The 20,984-nt window shown below is 42.2% G+C and overlaps 1 protein-coding gene and 1 pseudogene across 3 annotated transcripts in view; both read right to left on the minus strand.

The window, feature by feature from the left end:
- The window catches only part of ELOVL2 (ELOVL fatty acid elongase 2), a 63,168-nt gene extending 42,820 nt beyond the window's left edge, over positions 1-20,348 (minus strand). Inside the window, exon 1 of one of the 2 annotated variants that reach the window (XM_082413408.1) lies at positions 20,253-20,348. In XM_082413408.1, the coding sequence (XP_082269534.1) occupies positions 20,253-20,255 (3 nt within the window). In that variant the 5' untranslated portion in view covers positions 20,256-20,348. The remainder of the gene's footprint in view (positions 1-20,252) is intronic. The other variant, XM_082413409.1, reaches the window with a different exon arrangement.
- Positions 965-3,816, minus strand: LOC309637958 (geranylgeranyl transferase type-2 subunit beta pseudogene; annotated as a pseudogene). The gene has a single exon. The product of its transcript is annotated as a geranylgeranyl transferase type-2 subunit beta pseudogene (transcript).
- Positions 20,349-20,984: the final 636 nt, after the last annotated feature.

Raw genomic sequence — 20,984 nt, forward strand, 5'->3', positions numbered from 1 at the left:
GTGTTTTTCCCTCCCAGTCTCTAAAAGAGAAAAGATAAATTCAGTAACACTAATGGGTAGTACCTCTGGGCAGTGGAAGGGGTGAGTTAGAAACATTCCGGAGTTTTATTTAGGATGGTATTTGATGCAACGCTGTTTTCAGGAAGATTATGTGAGCACTTGCACTTCACTAGTGATCTCACTTGATAAGTAGTTCTAGTTGTTTCTCAAGTTGTGGCCCAAGTCAGTCTCTAGAGACCGTTAGGTCTGATCGTGTGAAAATGTGTGTTGGATTTAGATAAATTAGAAAAGTTAAAGAAGGAGATGTTAGACTATGAGTTTTGTTTGTTTTTTTAAAAAAGAAAGTCTGGCCAACTAACTTGCGTACTTTTAAAAAGCCCAAGGACTGAAAATGTAGCCAGTAGCAAGCAGGCAGGGCAAAAAGGTCGGATAATGCCGGCTCGGCTGGGCTGCCAAGTTTCAGCTGGGCAGCACGTGGTAGGAAATCTTTTGTGATCCTTCTCAGCTGTGACTGGAGGGACCAGCCAACTCTTCTGCATTAATCCTGGACTTGGGTTAAGTGTTATATTACAGATCTCCGGGACAGCCACCAAGAAGCTGATTTTTTAAAAAATATTTATTTTTATTTATTTATTTATTTATTTATTTTGGCTGTGCCGGCTCTTAGTTGTGGCATGCATGTGGGATCTAGTCCCCTGACCAGGGATCAAACCCCAGCCCCCTGCACTGGGAGCGTGGAGTTGTACCCACTGGACCACCAGGGAAGTCCAAGAAGCTGATTCTTAAATAGCGAGCCTCCTTGGTTTCACCAGACAAACTAGAAACTGCGGGGAAATGGAAGCCGTTTATTTTCTTCATGTCCACTGTCTCATCGCTATAGAACCCAAGTCCACCAAGACACTATCATGAAGTAGAAGATGGTAACAATCGAAGGGAAAACCTTACAACACACACACACACTCATTCGCCACTTTCTCTCTTCCCTCTGAAGGACTCAAGTGAGGAGTAGCCTGGTTTTCACCTAATTGTTCACGCTAGTTTGCTATTCCTTCAATCTCTAGAACTTCCTAACAGAGGAGTCACCTAAATATGTTCACAGAGAAAGCTATTTAACTCCATGACAGCAACGGTTATTTTAGCTTAGGATAAAATCTTTTAGAATAAAACATATTCATGTTAAACCCATATGGGTAACTTGCATGCACTTAGCAGGATGCCAGAATGTAGGATGAGCTCAATGTTATATATGAATTAATTAAAGGTCCTATTTAACAAAAATGGGCTTTTCCAAATCCATCGAATCTCTTAAAGGAGATGCCCATACATTTACTCACATAGTAAAGACTGTTTCACTATAAAGTCAGTAATTGTCATAATGAGGCAGAAACCACTGGAATACGAATTAAGACACCCAGGTTCTTGCTTTGACTCTGGCACCAACAAGTACTGTGGCCTTGAACCTCATTTACATAATACAGGGACAAAAATCCCTTCTTATGATGACTGAATTAGCTGCTGTTGAGTATCATTCACCTAGAAACAAAGATTTTATACGACAAGGAGTCATGGGACATGGACAAGCCTAAAATGTCCAATTACATTTTAGAATCAGTAAAGTAAGTATACCTTTGCAGTTAAGTCCAATGTGATCACTGGATTAATGATACGAAATTTTGTCTTTGGCTACACTCAACCCAGAAATAACAGGATTTACTGCCAGTTTATAAACTGTAGCCTGATTTCTTCATATGAACTTTAACTATATGGAATATTAGTATTATTATATCTAACAGAGTAACTATCCGACTCTACAGAGAACCATCTTTCCTTATACAGAGATGCAATATCTTCAGGTTAAATAATATTTGAAAATATTTGAAAAGTTTTGATGTAAGTACTTCTCCATTTCTTTTTCTTTTCTTTTTTCATCTTTTAATTCCTATGGGGTTCATCAATTCTTTATCAGTTAACATTCTCATTGACAAAGACCAATTTATATTAACTATAGTTATATATAACATATCACGGGAGTACATGGGAAAATCAGAACACAAGACTTCATCAGCTAAATAGAGTTCAACTCAGTTTGCTGTTATGGAGACAAACAAGATAAATACATTGAAGCATAAACAAAATATTATGCTCAGAATAACAGCATTCCAGAAGAAAACGGAAAGCTGAAGATACAATAAAGGTCTCTAATTTACAATATGTATAATTATATAATTTATTAAAATCAACACAATTCATGTACAAAATATTAACAAGGCAGCCATTAAGTTTGTTATACACTTCAAATACTGAAATGTTAAAAACAGTAAAACTACACTAGGCAACTTCTGCATCAAGGGATCTAATCTAGCTCACTAGTTCAGGCTGAACATTCACTCTCCGAAGTATTTCTTCAGGCATGCAAAAAACAGGGCTAACAGGTTTAATCTGTTCTTCTCCCAAAAGTGAAAATCCAGCAATTCCAAATAGAGTATGAAAAGGATCTACCATATCTCCTGGCCTGTCCGCAAATCCTCCCGTTTCTTCATCTTGACATGCTAAAATGAAACTGCGCAGTTTCTCTCTGTCAATCCAATGAAGCCTTCCAATTATCTTTCGGGAAGCCAACACCCACCAAAAATAGCATACATCTGGTAACTTCTCTGGCCTTCCATTGAGTCCACCTGATGGAAGCTGTCGTTCACAAAGCCACCAACCAAGTAAATCAGAATTTACTCGATGCAACTGACTGGTAATAGCCAGGAATCCTGTGCAACAATAGATCTGCCCAGCATGGGATTCAGAACCTGGCCTGCAACCAAATCCACCATCAAAGTTCATACGTGATAAAACGAATTCGATTGCCTTTTCCACATTAATAGCATCCAGCTTCCCCAACAGAGCCAAAGTTGCCACCGCACAAAGAGAATCTTGTATCGATTTCTCCCCAAATATCTCCAGCAAAAGAACCATCTTCTTTCTGTAGACTCTGAACATATTCCACAACTTTATTTACATCAATAACATTAATACTATCATAGTAAGAATCTGGACAGCACTAAGAGCGTACAAAAGATGAGGATCATGTCCAATACTAGCACTTACTCCACCACACTCGTGTTGACAAGACTTAATAAATGTCAGAATTTCTTCTCTATTCATGCGATGTAGCTGTCCCATGAGATCCATTACAGTCAGACCCCAATAGATGCCACTCATTCTCAAATATTCAGACATACAGTATTCGTAATCATCTTTCTTTGAGCCATAGGATGCTATATAATCTGCATGCTTCTCCACTAATAGGGTGTCGGGTGCACCTGACTTGATAATAACATCCTTCTGCAGTGTGCCCATGTCTGAGAGTGAAAAGAGCTACTTCTCCATTTCTTAAGTTTACCCTTCTATGTTTTATGAAAAATAACTTTAAAAACGTATTATAGTAAAGATTAACACGTTTCTTTATAAGGATTCCTTTCCTACCACACAGCACTATAAAGGCCTAAGAATTAGCTCTGCATGGTCCAGACTTTGTTATGAACAGAAACAAAGAAAGGAAACATAGAGAATGATTTTTTAAACCTCAGATGAATCAAGGAGCAGTTTATTGGCTCTCATAATATCAGAGAATCATAGACATCTAATTCAACTTCCCACCCAAAGCTGGAAATAATTGCTTTCCATAATAATTCTGATAGAAATCCACACACCTTACTGGAAAAACTCTAGAGAAAGACTTCTCACTATTTGCAAGGTAGCACAGTCTATTTTTTAAATGTTTCTCATTTTTAGGAAACCATTCCTTATTTGGGGCTAAAAATCTTTCTCCATTCAAAGGTTACCCATCAATCCTAGTTCTTTCCTCTAAAATCACATACAAGTAGTACCATTTTTCTTTCACATGAGAGCCTTTTATAGAAATTAACATTTTTAAAAATAAGTTTATTTTATTTATTTATTTTTGGCTTCGTTGGGTCTTCATTGCTGCACGTGGGCTTTCTCTACTTGGGGCGAGCTGGGGCTTTTCATTGCGGTGGCTTCTCTTGTTGTGGAGCAGGGGCTCGAGGCACGCAGGCTCAGTAGTTGTGGCGCATGGGCTTAGTTGCTCTGCAGCATGTGGGATCTTCCCGGACCAGGGATGGAACCGGTGTCCCCTGCACTGGCAGGCGGATTCTTAACCACTCTGCCACCAGGGAAGTCCCGAGAGCCCTTTAGATATTTGACATTTCACACCAAGCCTTCACTTTTCCTAAACAGCCTCAGTAAATTCACCTTCTCCCACTCTCGTCTCCCACCCCGACTTTGTCATCTGACCTTTCCTGCTTCCCTTCCTTCCTCCTTCCACAAGTGTTAACTGAATATACCATTACACACATGTCCACATATGTGACATGCACTCTAGACCCTCACCTTCTTCAGCATTCTCTTCTGCGTTTATTCCAGTTAGTCAATATACACATTCTTTAAAACAGAGCCTTCAGATGTGAACAATGTCAGAATGTGGTAGAACTTATTACCTCTCTTACTGTGAAAGTCATATTTCCATTGATATAACCGATTCCTTCTGCCTGTGCCTAGTTTAGAAGTGTCTCCAATACCATTCCTCCAAATGGGCCTAATTTGGACTTCCGTTGCAGGGAATCTACAGACACATAGATTTCTCGTCTCTTCTATCAACCAAATGATGGCTTATAGAGCTTCTTTATGGCAATGTGTAAGTTGCTTTGTTGATAGCATGCCTTTTTCTCTTTGGGGATTTGGTTCTGCTTTAAATTTGGATGTGGCATTTTAACTCCGTAATAGATTAAAAGAGGTCCTTGTCCTAGAACACTGTATGCCTCCCTGGTTGTGGCTGCCTTGATAAATATAAAGTTAAATCAAGCAGTAGCTTATCTGACTCTTCAGTTTGGCCACTTTTTATAAAGAGATTTTATTCTTGGCTAGAAGCAGGTAGGGGCAAACAGGCTGACCTGTGACTGGATGGCGTCAGTCCAGAGTAACTATTTCCACCAGCAGAGAATGCCTGCAAGTTGTAATACTGGTTGTAGGCTCTCTTTTCCTTTCTTTTTTACTTACTGATTGGTTCATAAAGAAAAGCATTACAGGGGCTTCCCTGGTGGTGCAGTGGTTGAGAATCTGCCTGCCAATGCAGGGGACACGGGTTCGAGCCCTGATCTGGGAAGATAACCACATGCCGCGGAGCAACTAGGACCGTGAGCCACAACTACTGAGCCTGTGCTCTAGAGCCCGTGAGCCATAACTACTGAGCCTGTGCGTCTGGAGCCTGTGCTCCGCAACAAGAGAGGCCGCGATAGTGAGAGGCCCGTGCACCGCGATGAAGAATGGCCCCCGCTTGCCGCAACTAGAGAAAGCCCTCACACAGAAACGAAGACCCAACACAGCCAAAAATAAATAAATAAATAAAATTTAAAAAAAGAAAAGCATTACACTCTCCTTCATTAGTTACCTACAGCTGTCATCAAGCATGCTTTTAATGTTTTTTTTTTCATTTTAAAACAATATGTCAAGGAATTCCTAATTTCAGAATTACCCCCAATGTCACTTATTTCTTCATTATAGAAATTACAAGTGATAATAATAGCAATAATAAATGAAAATAGAATGTGTTTATTAGGTATCAGCCATTGTATTTATTGGGCATATTACATACTATTATCTTAATTCTCTCAGCTAGTCTATAAAATAGGTTTTTTCACCTCCCTTGACAGATCAGGAAAGTGAGGCTTAGAGAAGTACAGCAACTTGCCTAACTAGAGCTAGTGAGCGATGACCCACCACTGTTTAGAGGAATGCTGTGTCTTCTTGCCACTCACTCACGTGGTGATTATTTGTAGCCAATCCTGGGTCTGGTGTGCGTGGAGTTAGGGTTACAAGAGGTAGCATGGCAGTCCGGGTGGTTCCTTGCAAAGAAGGGGAGTCTTACAAGGGTTCTAGTCTTGGTTCTGACACTAAGTAAGCTGCATAACCTTGGGCAAAATATTGTCTGAGTATCATCTTCGTTATTTATAAAATGAGAAAAGTCATTCTAACTTCACAGTGAAGCTCAGATGATTTCATATTTGTAAAAGCATCTGTGATGGGCCTGTACACTATATAGATGCTTAATAGACGTTCATTCATTGTCCTGCACTTTCAGATCTCGATTGAGCTACACACTGTCACATCCTTCTAACTCCTACTGCCATCACCCTTGGATAATCTAGAGGGAGTGACATCACATAGGGAGAAATGTACCTTCTTTAATTAGGGCTTGTCTCAAAAGTGATATCTTTAAAAAAAATTTTTAATATCTTTTTTAAAAATTAGAAGAGGAAATGCAGTAGTGTAAAAAGAAGAGTAACAAAACTCCAGTTTGAGTTTTAACACTGGAAAAGGACCCGAGGGATATTCAAGATAAATATTCTCAAAGACAACACTGGGTAAGTCAGCTGTTAGAGAAGGGAAAGTGAAAGGATACTATGTCGGTGGTTCAAAGCCCTCCACAACTGCCTTCCTATTAGGACACACAAGTACAGTGTATAATTTGAGTAAAAATGCTCTCTTTACGCTTCTTTCCCCAGCCTGTCTCAGTTTCCCTATCTGCAAAAAGGAAGTGACAGTACCAACTCCCAGGTTTGCTGTGAGGATGAGGAAATACAGGAAAGGTTCCTGTAACAGTACCTGGAACTCTTACTATCAAGAACTCAATAAATGTGATCAGTTGCTATTGTTGTCTGTATTTGGCTATTCCTCTCTTTCGCACATGGGAAGATATACTTATTCCTTTAATTAACATTGAGAATGACAAACATGCCCTTCTACAATTTGTCCTTTAGTTCTCTAAAAGTGCATGGTTGCCGAGCCTGACCTTGAATGGTCTTTCAGAGTTGGTTCAGTCAGCCAAGAAGGACGGACTAGGGTCTAAGAAAACAACAGACCATCCTCCTGCCTTGTGGCTAATCTGTCCCACATGTGCGATTCATACCAGATCTCTAACACAGATCCCAAATCCAAATCCACTTTTAACTTAGGAAAAAATATAAAAGCATAAAAATGTAAAGAATAGTAAAATAAATATATCACATGTTAAAACTGTATCATTTGTTTCAAAGCTTTTAAAATTAATTAATTTGATAAATATTTACTGAATATACCTAGCAGGTGCTGGGAACTGAGAACTAAAATATAATTGCTAAAGCTGTCCTTCCCTTGTGTACCTCTCTAATCCTGTGTCCCTGTTCCTTCCTCAGATATAAATACTGCAATAAATTTGAGGTCAAGCCTTCTTGTCAATGTTTTCATACATTTATATACAAATATTCAAACAAAAATGTAACAATACGACTTTAAGGATGTATATAAATTATATCATACTTGATTTCGGTAGCTTGATCTATTCATGTTGATACATGAAGATCTAGTTCATTCACTGTAACTGCTGTAATAGTCTCCCATCATATGAATATTCTAGTGTTATTTATCCATTTCTTTACTAATGGATATTTTAGGTTGTTTCCAGTTTTCTGCTTTTACAAACAATGATGCTTTATACAAATCTCCTTGTGTTAATAACAGAGAATTTCTCTGGGAATAAATCTGGTTGTGGAATTGCTGTGTTGTTTATTAACATTTATAATTTTAGTAAAAACTACCATATCGCTCTAAGAAAAGTTATAGGACTTGCTACTGTCAGCATTTTAAGTTTTTGCCAAGTTCATGGATGTAGCATGGTTTTAATTTGCATTTCTTTATTACTACTGCAGTTGTGCATGTCTCTCAATGTTTATTGACTGTGGTTTCCTCTGCAGTGAGCTGCCGTTTAATAACCCTCATCCATGTTTCTAATGGGTTGCTTGTCTGTTTATTGACTTATAAAAGTCATTTGTATGTATAACAATCTATATTGTTATATAGATGGCAAATATCTTCTAGTCTGTTGCTTGTTTTTTTAATCTCTGCCTATGGTGTCTTCTGTCATCTCAAAATTTAACATTTTGATATGGTCAAACCTGTCACTTTTTATGGTTCGTGTTTTCTCAGTCTTGCCGAAATTAACATGGGTATCAGGAAAGTCAATTACTAGAATGAAACAAGCAGTGGGGTAGAAGATATGAGACACAGGTATAAAGTGGGTTTGAATCCCCAATCCACCATTTACTAGCTACAGGACTCGGAACAATCTGAGTCTCCGTTTCTTCGTAATTTACACATCTGTCCATTTATCCAACAAGTATTCTTTGGGTGTCTATTACACGCTGGCACCATTCTAGTGTGGAAATTGCAGTGGTAAGCAAGACATACGAAGTTCTTGCCCTTACAGACCTTATACTGCAGTAGGGGAGATAGATAATGAACTAAGTAATTAACTAAAAAACATATAACTGAGATGCTGTGAAAGTGTTCTATAAATTGAAAAGCGTTATGCAAACATATGGTATTATAATCATTACCATGAGGGACATTGTGGAAAGTTCTTCTAAAGTTGCTCACAAATTGAAGGTGTAATTATCCTATTTTGGGCAGAAAATGAACTGATAGGGAATCAAGCCATACAAGACAAAATAACTCTACCAGGGAGGAAAGGGTTTGACGCTGGAGGGCATCATGGACTTTGACCAGAAACCCGGGGACTTCGTTCCATTTGGTTCAAAGCCCTCCTCCACCCTTGCCTGGACCAGTCCTCTCAGCCAGGGCTTCACGACAGCCAGGCGGGTCTATTCACTGCCCGCAACACGTCCAACGAGTCTTCCACTTCTCCCACCTAATCTTTGCCTCTTCTAACACTGTCTTCTCCTAGGCCATGAAAAGTAAGCCCCATATTGTCCACCTATTTCGGTTTTACACATAACGCTTAAATTTCTAATCAATTTCCACTACTTCCAAACTGACAGGGAAAAAGTAGGAAAAGAAGCAGTATACATACATATTCTCTTTCCTCATTATTTCCAATACAACGTACAAATCCAAAAATCTGCTATATTTAGGGTTTTAGTACCTGAAGTAATGACGATCCAGTGGCAAAGGCAGAGCCTGGAAGATCTGTTTTCTTGTACATTTTTAGGGGTTAAGGCATTAGATTAAGCACAATTAAGAAGCTCAAGACAGGCAATTTGATGTGGGCGGTTGGGCAAACAGCTAAAGTTTAATCTGATTACGTGGAGCTCTTAGGATTTTCTAAAGTTGTGATTCAAATCCATGAAACAGTTTTCAAAATACACTGTTTTGTGACTGCATCTACAGGTGAGAACTTTTCAACAAGAAAAACTGTTCTGAAACGAGCACACAGTTTAGCTTTTCATTTTTCATTAATTAACAGAACTCACGCAGCCTAAAGAAAAGGACCCCAAAATCAGAAAACTAAGTTCTTATCACTTTTTCATTCTCTCCAGAAAAAGCCCTGAATGTTAAAACTAAAATCTCAGGAATATGAAAAACCTTTTAATGTAAATATATGTAGATTAATCAAGTTAGAGTTTTAAAGATCTCTATTCCAGGCATAGAGAAAAAAGTTAGGTTTGTAAACATAATATGATTAAGTTTCCATGGGTAATAGCCACCAGTTTTGAGTATCTACTCTCAGCTACCTTGTGTATCATGAGGGGCTTTATATATTATTTTATTTGACCCAATCTTCACCATGTGTTATTATACATATTTTATAGATGAGATAAATTGAACCCAGGAATGTGTGGCGAAAGCGATAAGTTTTCAAAAGTTGACAACATGAAAATAAGAGAATTAACATATTAGTTCAGCCCCTTTATAACCTCCTTATCCAGGCTCTCCCAGCCCCAGATATTATGGAAACCAGATTAAATCTTCCTAAATAATGCTTTCATCATTTGACTCTCCATTTCAAAACCTGGTTTACAAAATCTAGAAGAAACTTCACAGCCTCAGATTCAAGACTCTTCAAAATTTGACTTGATCTGTCCCATAATCTCATTTGTCCCTAACCTTCAAACTCAACTCTTTATTGAGCACCTATTCTGTGCTAGCCTCTGCAGACGTGGCCTTGTCCATAAGCTGCTCATAGCTTTTTCTCAAATATATGTTATTGCTTTCTGGTTCCTTACCAACTTATTTCCCCTAAATGGAATGTTCTGCTCAATCCTACCTTTCTCCTTTTTCCTACATATCAAAATCCAACCTATTCAAGATCCAGCATTGATCCCAACTCCTTCATGATCACACACTAAACATTTTTGCTAGAAAGTGGTCACTCATTCCTTTGAGCCCCTAGAGCACTAGATTCCAAATTTGTGTGCACCCGACTCCTGGCATACAGATTCCAAAGCCCCTCACTCAGATTCTGAGTCAGTACATGTGGCTTCACTGAGTCTGGGAAGGTACATTTAAATACACGTCTGATTCCTAAGTTCATGCTCCTTCTACCCACCCTCGCTCTCAGACAACTGGTTTGATGTTTTCTCCTCTCACGGAATTGCCTCGTCCTCTGAGTACTCTGGTGTCACAGACTCAATCTCGATCTCAGCTTTATCAATCCTGATGATTTTGCCTCTTCAATTACCAGTCACCTCCTGGTCCTGACCACCTTCTTGGCCTGATAAAGAGGCAAAAGCTACCCATGCTGCAGGGTTTAGATTTTTTTTTTTAAAGTAATAACACAACTAGTCACCTTATTATACTAAATCTTCTTAATGGATAAAATGTTACACAGGCATAAAGCACATTTACTGGCCTGAGTGACTTGAAACCTCCGCTACTGACTTGTTCATGTGCTCACACTAGAGGACACAAGACTCTCCCCCTGCACCGCTGGCTTCTTGAAGCAGAAACTGTCTTTTCTATCTAGGTTGACAGTGCCGAGCACACTGCCTGCTGTTGATCACGTGGCTGAATGAACGAACCGATGGGCGTAACCTCATCAAAAGCTTACTAAGGCAATGTACTTCCATGTCCCCTTGGTATCGATTTTTAAAGAACACGGTACTCAATGTAGAGAACGTTTCTCTTTCCTTCAAAAAAAGAATTAATGTAAACTATCAATTCCGAAGTTTACACCAAGGACGTAAGACTATTACAGACACTTGCTCTATCTTATATAAAGCAAACACCGACAAGGTTAGTGTTCTTCAGGATCTTGTGGCCCAACTCATGAGCACTCCCTCTCAGGCAGCACTTTCCCTGCTGTGATGGGCTACAGGCCTGCCTGTGGCTGGTTGCCCTGGGATCCAGTGTCCATCCTCAGACAAATCAGGGGTCAGGGAGGGAGGTCACATGGTATGAAATATGGCTGCCCAAGGCCTGACTCTCCCGCCAGGGCTGGGGACAAGGCAGTCTCTTCTGGAAGATTCTGTGCGCAGGTGTGGTCTGATGTGTTGTTATGGGCCCCTGGCTCAACTGTAACTCCTGGCACTGCTGCTGTTCCGGAGTTTCTGAGGTTTCCATCCCCCCGTCACCTCTACTCTGAGGAGTGGTTGTGAGATTGAATGTGATCATCGATACCAAAGTGCTTTGAAAATCATAAGCACCTCACAAATGCAAGATGTTATTACCATGTTTTATAAATATACTACTATGAGTGGCAGAGAGAGGAATGGGAACCCAGATTCCAAAGGAAATAGCTCATTTTTCCCAAGAAAAGGAAATGATTGAAGTTCTACCAACAAGCAGTTGTGTGAACTCAGATTAGTTGGCCACTTCTCAGCTGTGTGACCTTGGACAAGCCCCTGCCTCAGTTTTCTTATTTCTAAAATGGGAACATTCATGACTGTGCTTCCTTCCCTCAGGGCGGGGGGCAGGGGCAGGAGCCTGCCGTCCATTCCCCGCCCCAGTGCCCCCTCCTTTCTTCATCTCCGTCCCTTCATGGGTTGAGGACAGATTTGAACTAGGTAATCTTTACCATCCCCCTTCCAGCTCCTAAATTGATTCTAACCAACTCTCCTCTCCGGGTCCACCCTCCAACCACCACTCTGGTCCTTAGAAACCTTTCCTCTAAAAACCCCACGACACAGAGAAAAACATCATGCACCCTGTTTTATAAGTTATGCATTTGTGAAAAGTTGCATTCATATCACGCTTTTGTAATTCTATATTCCCCCCCCCAAAAAAAGATTAATGTTCTTTTCAGAAATCTGTTACAACAGGGATGTTTCCACTTACTTTTTAAATTGTAAAAAGAAAAAGATTTATGGTATAGTAAACCTAATTTACAAAAAAAAGAAAGAAAACACGGCAGCATTTCAGTAGTACCGGCAGGACCTTTAAGGGGTCAGTGTAATAACCACATTATTGTTGAGTGAAGAAACACGGCTTACACAACAGTGAAGCTAGTGTGCTTTGAGTGTGTAACAGACTTCAGGTAGTAAATCCCAAAACAACTTGTGACACGTGCCTTTTCTTTTTAGGAATCTGAATAGATAAGAGGCCAAAGGAAAGGTAATACCTTCCTTAAAAATACAAAGAACTAACAACTCTCCAGCCTATGGAGAAAAGGGACATGAAACAGCCTCCAAGGGCATTTCTGACAACTGAATATTTTTCTGACAACCCAAAACACCCTTCCTCTTAGGCATAACTTCATCACTGACATTAAAACAGTCATGAAATCTGCATTTCCAAAAATCAAGGAAGCTGCTGGCTCCAAGAGAATGAGTCTTCCCTGTAAGAATTTAAGGAAAGGCTCTGGAATGGGAGCAGAGAAGGTCAAAGAATAGCCATCCTTTCTTCCCACTGTGCCTTGGAGAACTCTGCAGAGACCTCCCAGAGGCCAAGAAGAAAGTCAGCTGATCAGGTCTGATCCCTCAGGAAACTGAAAATGGCCTAATTGATTTTTGCATTATGGATACCTTCCGATTTCTTCTTTAAAGGCTTGAGTTAATTTTTAATCCAACTGTCCAGTGTAATGGTCAATAAACTTTTTGACCCTTCCAAAAAAAAAAAATTTAAGCATCTCCCAAGTTGCCATAGTAGCTGTTAAACTCAAAGATTCTAGTAAACCAAATTCTACCTAGCCTTACAGAAAAATCAATACTTTAAATTTTTAAAGTATTGGAAATAAACCCAAATAATGAACTCTCATTATGAAACAAAAATTTATGTGCAAAGCTAACGCTGGTCTCTCTGATCAATGTCTTAATACTGCAGTCATTCGACTCAAAAACAGACTAACTTTACTTCCTTTGTAAATTACTTACTTGTCTACTATATGGGTGGTTCCCCTACTCATTATACTGGTAAGTAGAAAAAGTTTGGTATGTACATATGTTGTTCATATCACCGCCATTTAAAATAACACTTTCCTGGGACTTCCCTGGTGGTGCAGTTGTTAGGGTTAGGGTTAATAAGACTCCGCACTCCCAATGCACGGGGCCCGGGTTCCATACCTGGTCAGGGAACTAGATCCCACATGCATGCTGCAACTAAGAGTTTGCATGCCACGACTCAGGAGCTCTCGTGCTGCAACTAAGACCCGGTGCAACCAAATAAATTTTTTTTAAAAAATAACACTTTATGCTCCATTTTCCATGTATATGAAACAGATCTTTAGGTTTTATATATACTTAGTACTTTTAAATGTATCTGTGTGTATATATACCTCTATCCCTATTCTTATAATTCATGAGAAAGAAATTACATGGGGAAATCATTCTGATTTTTCCATTCTCATCTACAGTAATGAGAAAGTGCTCTTCTTTCACCATATTTGTATAAGAAGAGTACATTTGCACTGGTTCTAGGATAAGGCTATATGGATTAGCAGAAGAGGTGATATTTTTGGAGTCAGAAGGTTTATGCTTGGTTTTGTTACCTCTAGTATGTGACCTTGGGTAAAATCATTTATCTTCTTTGAAACTCAATTTTCTCACCTGTGAACTGGTATAGTGATACAGGACTTGTCTCTCCCAAGTCTTCTGTGAGGCTTCAAGAGATAATGTGTGTAAAAATACATTAAAAAAAATTTTATTAATATAAAATACTACTGTCCTTGTATTGAAGTGATAACTCAAAGCCAAAAAAGGCAACATATGTAAAGTAAAAATAATTATTCAGTAAATTCATGAATCATAGCTTTGTTTATATTACTATTAAATAAATATTCATTTTTAATTTCAGTAAGAACTTAATGCTATAATTAGATTTCATTATGTAAAAACAATATAACCTGGCCCAGTCTACAAATTATGAAATGCAAATAGAAATGCATACACATTTCTACAAATAGAAATGCATACACATTTTGATTTCACTAAGAACTTACAAAACCATACGTTTCATTATTTAGAAATAATGACCTAACCTGGCCCCTTCCACAAATATAACGATTGTGCAGTGTAAATATAGTTGCAGGAATACACACAACTTATCATTTACTAAGAGGTTACCTGGGCATACGTGCATTGGTGAAACATCTATATTACTGAAACACGCCTAAACTGAGTTGTGATAAATGACTTTAAATGCATTAAGAGAGATTGTTCTTTGAAGGGATTGTGCTGTGGATATGTCTGCAAGCAAATGTTCATTTCCCAATTCATCCTTGGCATGTGGGAAACGGGACGTGAAGGGAAAGGAGCACTGCCCTGGGAACCAGCAGAACTGGCCTTCACTCTATCCACAATCATTTAGCATTTACTCTAAGTCAGGGGTTAGTCTCGGTGCCTGAGATACATCACTGAGCAACGCAAACAGAAATCTGCCCTCGTGAAGCTTGCGTTGAGGTGGGAAGGACAACAAATCACACAACGTAATAAGTAAATTATTAGAAAGTTCTGAGCACTATGTAAGCGAGGAAACTGTAAGCTCACAGCGTTATGAAAAAAAGAGAGCGGAGGGTGTGAACACAACCGGCAGTTTCCAGTTTTAAGTAGAGAGGTTAGGGTAAGTCTAATTAAAAACGCAGCGGGAAGAAGCCACACAGCTCTCAGGAGAAAGACCCAGCCAGAGGGAACAGCCAGTGTAAAGGCCCCAGAATTTGATACTGACAAAACAATCTTGTGAAAAAGAGAGTAACGCATTTTGCTGATGAGTAAACAGTGCCCCAGAGTGACTTGATCAAGGGCACAGAGCTGGTCCACAATAAAGCCAGGACAGGAAGCCAGGTTTCTTGCTCTTGGTCCAGTGCCTTTCTTCTGTTTTGTAGCTTTGCTCACCAGGCACAGAGGAAAGCACCCTTTTCCTCTGAGGCACTGACTAACGTAGGGTGTCATCACTGTTTAGGAGGTCGCTGGTACTCTCATCAATCAGGTCCGTAGATATTTCTTAAAAGGGAGATAAAGCTCAAAAATAATCTCATCTTCCCTTCCTATGGTTTATTTTTCTCCTCCCTTTACCTGAGCTTCTTTTCTTGGGTGGGTCATCTTAATAGCAGATTATCAGTGAAAGTAAGTGTTATTTCTTTGGACATTTGATAAAGGAAAGGTGTTCAACATGGAAATAAGCGATAAAATAGAAAGCTTTTATGACTTAACATGAAAAAGAGCTGATGAAAGAATGGAGAGAATGTGGAGGCCGGCTACTCGGAGGAGAGAGGCGGGCAGGAGGAAGGGAGAGCACGGCAGGGGCGAGACCTCCAAACATCAGAGGACCAGAGCCCCCAGCAATAAGCTACTAAGTGAAAATAAAGATGAAATAACAAGCTTCAAGAAAAAAAACAAACAGACCACAAAAGAGGAAACCTGTAGAAAAGGCAATAATGGAAAAGGGGCTGGAGAGAAAAGATTGAAAGATATTTTCAAGTAAAAATATGAGAATATTAGACAATAAACAATATAAAGAAAAAAGAGAGTAAGAATCAGATTTCCGACACAGTAGCCTCCAGAGCTGGTGGAATTACTACTAACAGCAAGAGGGAACAGGGGCGAGTCTGAAAGGTGAGTAGCTTTCTTTCAGTCGTGCTAGGTTTAAGGTGGCAGTGAGGTTGTCACGAGTGGAAAGGGTCTAGCAGATAAGAGGTATGTTTGGAAGATGTGTATCATCTAGAGCTGTTTTGTCTCATACAGTAACCTCAAATCAAGTGGCTGTTGAGAAACTGTGGCTAGCCTGAACTGAACATGCCGTAAGCATAACACACACCAGATTTTGAAGATTTCATACGGAAAAAATATATAAAATACCTAATTTTTTTTTAACATTTATTATATGTTGAAATAATATTTGCATGAATTGGGTTAAAAATGTTAAAATTAACTTCACCTGTCTCTTTGTCCTTTTTAATGTGACTACTAGAAAATTTTAAACTACATATGTGGCTTGCATTATATTTATCCTGGATAACGCTGATACAGAGCAATACTAGGTATGTTTTAGGATCACATATGGGGAAAACAATTCTGATAAGAATCACAGACATCATTTAGAGGTGTCTCGACTGCAAACAGATATGGGAGATAGAACAACACATGTCATTACAATAGTTAATATTTACTGAACACTCGCAGCACTAAACTAGCCACATTAAGTGCAGTATCTTATTTGTTCCTCAAACCATCTTATGAAATAACAATACTGCTTCCTTTCACAGAAGAAAAAACTGAGGCCTAAAGAAGTTAAGCTGCCCAAGGTCATAGTTAAATGCTGGTGCTGGGATTCAAACACAGGGTTGACTCCACACTTGGAACTCCAAATTGCCACATCAACCCCAGAACAATTTACACTCTGCAATTATTAAATTGTTAAATTTTAAATGGCTACATTTAAACTAGCAATTTATTATAATGGTTCATTGTCAGAGTCAGTGAAACACTAGCGATGTCCTAATTCGATTAAGAAAAAACACAAGTGAGCAAATTTGTAACTTCAGAATTATCACGAACTACTGGTGTTGACATACTTTGGCCATGTTGAGCCTAACTAAGAGCTTCCAGGGCAACTTCTTGCCTTCGGTCACCATCTACTCCTAATACCCAAACCCGACAAGGTGGACGGTACACATCCGACTGCAGAAGCGAGGTGATCTTGGGTGCAACCCTGACCAGCAGGGCCCCGCCTTCTGAAGATAAGTGGATCACATCGTGTATCCAGTTAACAAATTGTCAACACTCTCAGACTATGAAAGCACCTGAACCTCCCCAACTGTGATTGAAATGGTTTGAAGGAATCAATTATGCCTCAACTAAAAAAACATGTCTTGAAGGGAGCTAGATTAAACTGCAACCTTTTGTTGAAGAACCAAAAAGGAAGCTTACCCAGCTGGGTACGTTAAAAATGGATTTTTGTACTCCTTGATAATGCTTTGCTTTCGAAGAAGAAAAATGGCTTGATATTTTGACTGGAGTCATAACACAGCAAAATCTCCTACAAGTATAAACTTGGTTAAGAATGAGGTGCCTTTCATTTGTGTTTGGTTGGTTGGTTTTAATTTCAAAGACAAACTTACTTTTCTTTCCTTTTTACCTTTAATTTCACTACCTATCTGGACAAGACAGTCATCATAGAACGGCAGAACTTGTACAGTGATGGCTATAATTACATCATTTTCAGAAACTTTCCCAGGTAGATTTTATTAAGCAGTTTGGCTCAGATTATAAAAGCACACTTCCCCAGGCTTAAAACAAAGGACTGCCATAAATTTACACTCTGGAAGTGGAAAAACGAAAGGGAATTTGAAAGAAAAATAGGTTTTGGAATAAGCCTAGCAGAGACATCGTGAGAGGCTGCTCACGGTGCACCAGGACCCTGAGGGGGGGTCTCTGAACTGAACCACTACTTTATTTATGGATTATAACCCCTACGTCACACTCTCTGCGTCATTTTTTTTTTTTTTTTTAAAGTGAGAAGACTTGGATTTGGACATTAAAAAAAAAAATCTCCTCTGAAGACCCAAAGTTTCTGAAAATGCTTTTCTGAAGGTAGTATTATGACTGTATAGAGCAGCTTATAAGAGCTTGTTTGCCCTTTATTTTGGCTCTTTTAGGTTAATTCCCATGACTCTTCCATCCAGTTAAGGAGATATCCTTGGACTTGTTCCCTCGCTCGTTACAATTCATAATAATTTGGAACAAAGGTGCAGGACCTGAAGGAGACAGCCAGTTAGCCCTAAAAATGCTTTGTCCACCCAGGTGCCAGGGTGTCGAGAGCATGGTCAGCTATACCCTTATCACTGAGGGCCACCAAACTGAGTCCCTCTTCTCCAAGACCATCCCTCCACTCAACTTCACCTGTGATTCTCATCATTACAACTGTTAACTGGATAGATAACCCTGTAGTGGCACTACTGTTTCTCATTTGTACATTATAACATTAGCATCAGCAGGCTGCTTTACTGGGCAAATTTTTTTTTTTTTAAATTTATTTATTTATTTATTTTTGGCTGTGTTGGGTCTTCATTTCTGTGCGAGGGCTTTCTCTAGTTGCGGCAAGCGGGGGCCACTCTTCATCGCGGTGCGCGGGCCTCTCACTGTCGCGGCCTCTCGTTGCGGAGCACAGGCTCCAGACACGCAGGCTCAGTAGTTGTGGCTCACGGGCCCAGTTGCTCCGCGGCATGTGGGATCTTCCTAGACCAGGGCTCGAACCCGTGTCCCCTGCATTGGCAGGCAGATTCTCAACCACTGCGCCACCAGGGAAGCCCTGGGCTAATTCTTTTAATTTACTGAACACCTGCTATGCGCCAGGCACTGTCGTAGGTACTAGTAACAGAGCCGTGAACAACATGACCAAAAAATCTCTGCCCTACTGAAACTTACATTCTGGTGGGGAACGTGTTCTATAAACTCCATAGACTAAATAGATAGTGTGTTAAATAATAGATGCTAGGGCTTCCCTGGTGGCGCAGTGGTTGAGAATCTGCCTGCCAATGCAGGGGACGCGGGTTCGAGCCCTGGTCTGGGAAGATCCCACATGCCGCGTAGCAACTGGGCCCGTGAGCCACAATTACTGAGCCTGCGCGTCTGGAGCCTGTGCTCCGCAACAAGAGAGGCGGCGATAGTGAGAGGCCCGCGCACCGCGATGAAGAGTGGCCCCCACTTGCCACAACTAGAGAAAGCCCTCGCACAGAAACGAAGTCCCAACACAGCCATACATACATAAATAAAAAGAATGTACGCAGATAAGAATAGCATTAAAAAAAAAAAAAGTTAAAGTGGAGATCGTGGCAAATTTAAAAAAAAAAAAAAAGTCACATGTGCTGAGTAGACACCAAAGGGAGGAGTCCTGCTTCCAGCTTTAAAAAAAAAAAAAAAAATAGATGCTAAAGAAAAAAAAACAAAGCAGACCAGGGTAATATGAACTGTGGTGGGTAGGATGGGAAAGACCGGAATTTTAGGAAGAGTAGCCAGAGAAGGCTTCCCCCGTAATCAGGGAGATAGCGTGTGCCTGAAACGGCAGAGAAGACAAAATCTAGGGTTGATTGGTGTCGGCTGAAGCGGGGGAAAGGAGATTCGCATATGAACAAGCCCTGAAGTGGAGAGACCATATGGGAAGGAGGAGAGAAGCAAAGATAGACTAGGGACCACTGAGGACAAACGAGACTTCACATTTTGATCGGACTTAGAGCCTAGCACACACTTTCCTTTTTTGCAGTCACACAACCAGGCTCTGCCGCCAACACTCTCGGGCAGTTCCTGGCGCACGGGCACGCGGGGACGCCCCACCCCCTCCTCTCTCCAGGAACAGAGCTTAACGCCCAGCAGAAAGCGTTATGAATTCGGGGTGGAGTCGGAGCCTGGCAAACTGGGGGAGAGACGAGCTATCGGAAAGAACACAGCAGCGGTCCCTCCATCCCGGTTCACACGTGGAAACCCACCCCCCGACCCCACCGTGCAAACCCGGGGAGATACGGGCCAGCGCACAGACACACCCCAGGGACTGTAGGCACCGCGCGGGCAGAAATTCAGCCGTTAGCGCCCCAAAGCCTGAATTTCCCGCGGCGGGGTCGGTCCCGCGCGAGGGGGACGCCGTTCCCCGCGCCGGGAGCGGGGGGCGGCGGGGGGCGCGCGAGAACAGCCGCCGCGGAAGGAGCGGGCGGTTTGGCGGGCATCCCGGCTCCAGCCGGCCGCGTATATGCAACAGGGGGCTGGACACAGCGGGCGCCTCGAGGGGCCGGTCGGGGCCGCGGACACGGACCAAGCGCCCGAGACCCGCGGCGCCCCCTCCCCCTCCCGCCCAAACGTTCACCGCCCTCTCCCCAGGCCCGCGCGGCCCGGCCCGGCCCGCAGACAGCGACGGGTTCTAGCGGTCGAACCCGCAGCTCCCGCGCCGCCGCTTCCTCGGCCCCTTCCCGCCCGGCGCGTCGGTCGCGGAAAGAAAGAAAGAAAGAAAGAGAGGCAGGCGGGCCTGGCAGGCGCGCTGCCCCCACTCACCATGATCCGCGGCGCGGCGGCCCCGGCGTCCGGCGATGCGCTGTCCAGGGTAGCCGGCGTCCCTCTGCCCCGCGCTCTCGCCGCGCCCGCTCTTCTTACCCCCACCCACGCCCGGCGCGCGCACGCCCGCCCGCGCCTCCCCGCCCCCTCGGACTCGCGCCGCTCCCGCTCGGCGCTCCGAGCCGCAGGGCCGTTTCGGGCGCCCGCCGCTCCCCACCCCCTCCCCTCGCGAGGGCTTCGCCGGCCGCGGCGCGAGCAGGGCGGCGTGAGAGGGGCGGGCAGCCGAGACGGCGGCCCAGGACGGCTTCGCACGCGCCCCCCCGGGCGCCCGGGTTCTCCAGCGCCGCTTCGCGCGCCGCCTGCCGGCCGGGCGGCGATTTGCAGGCCCAGCTGGCGCCCGCGGCGCTCGGCCGCTCAACGTTCGCGGACCCTGGGCGAGGACCCACTCGTCACCCGCCACTGTCCCCCGCCCCCGGAGGCTGCGACGGCCGCGGAGCTGGGGGAGTGGGGCTGCAGAGGGCCAGGGCATCGTCCTTCTCTTAGCTGGCTCCGTGGCTTTCAAGAACAGGTTAAAGAGAGACTAGCTGCTACTCACATAGGTTGGCGGGACGTGGGGTTTCAGATGTAGGAGTCAATCGGGTTCCTTTTGGGATGAGATCAGGGGCGGATCAGTCTCAGCAGGAGATTCCTTGTCTCACGTGAATCTACCTCCAGAGGATGATCTTAGTCTAT

This window comes from Balaenoptera physalus (genome assembly GCF_965194825.1).
Source record: "Balaenoptera physalus genome assembly, chromosome: 11".
Lineage (NCBI taxonomy): Eukaryota > Metazoa > Chordata > Mammalia > Artiodactyla > Balaenopteridae > Balaenoptera > Balaenoptera physalus.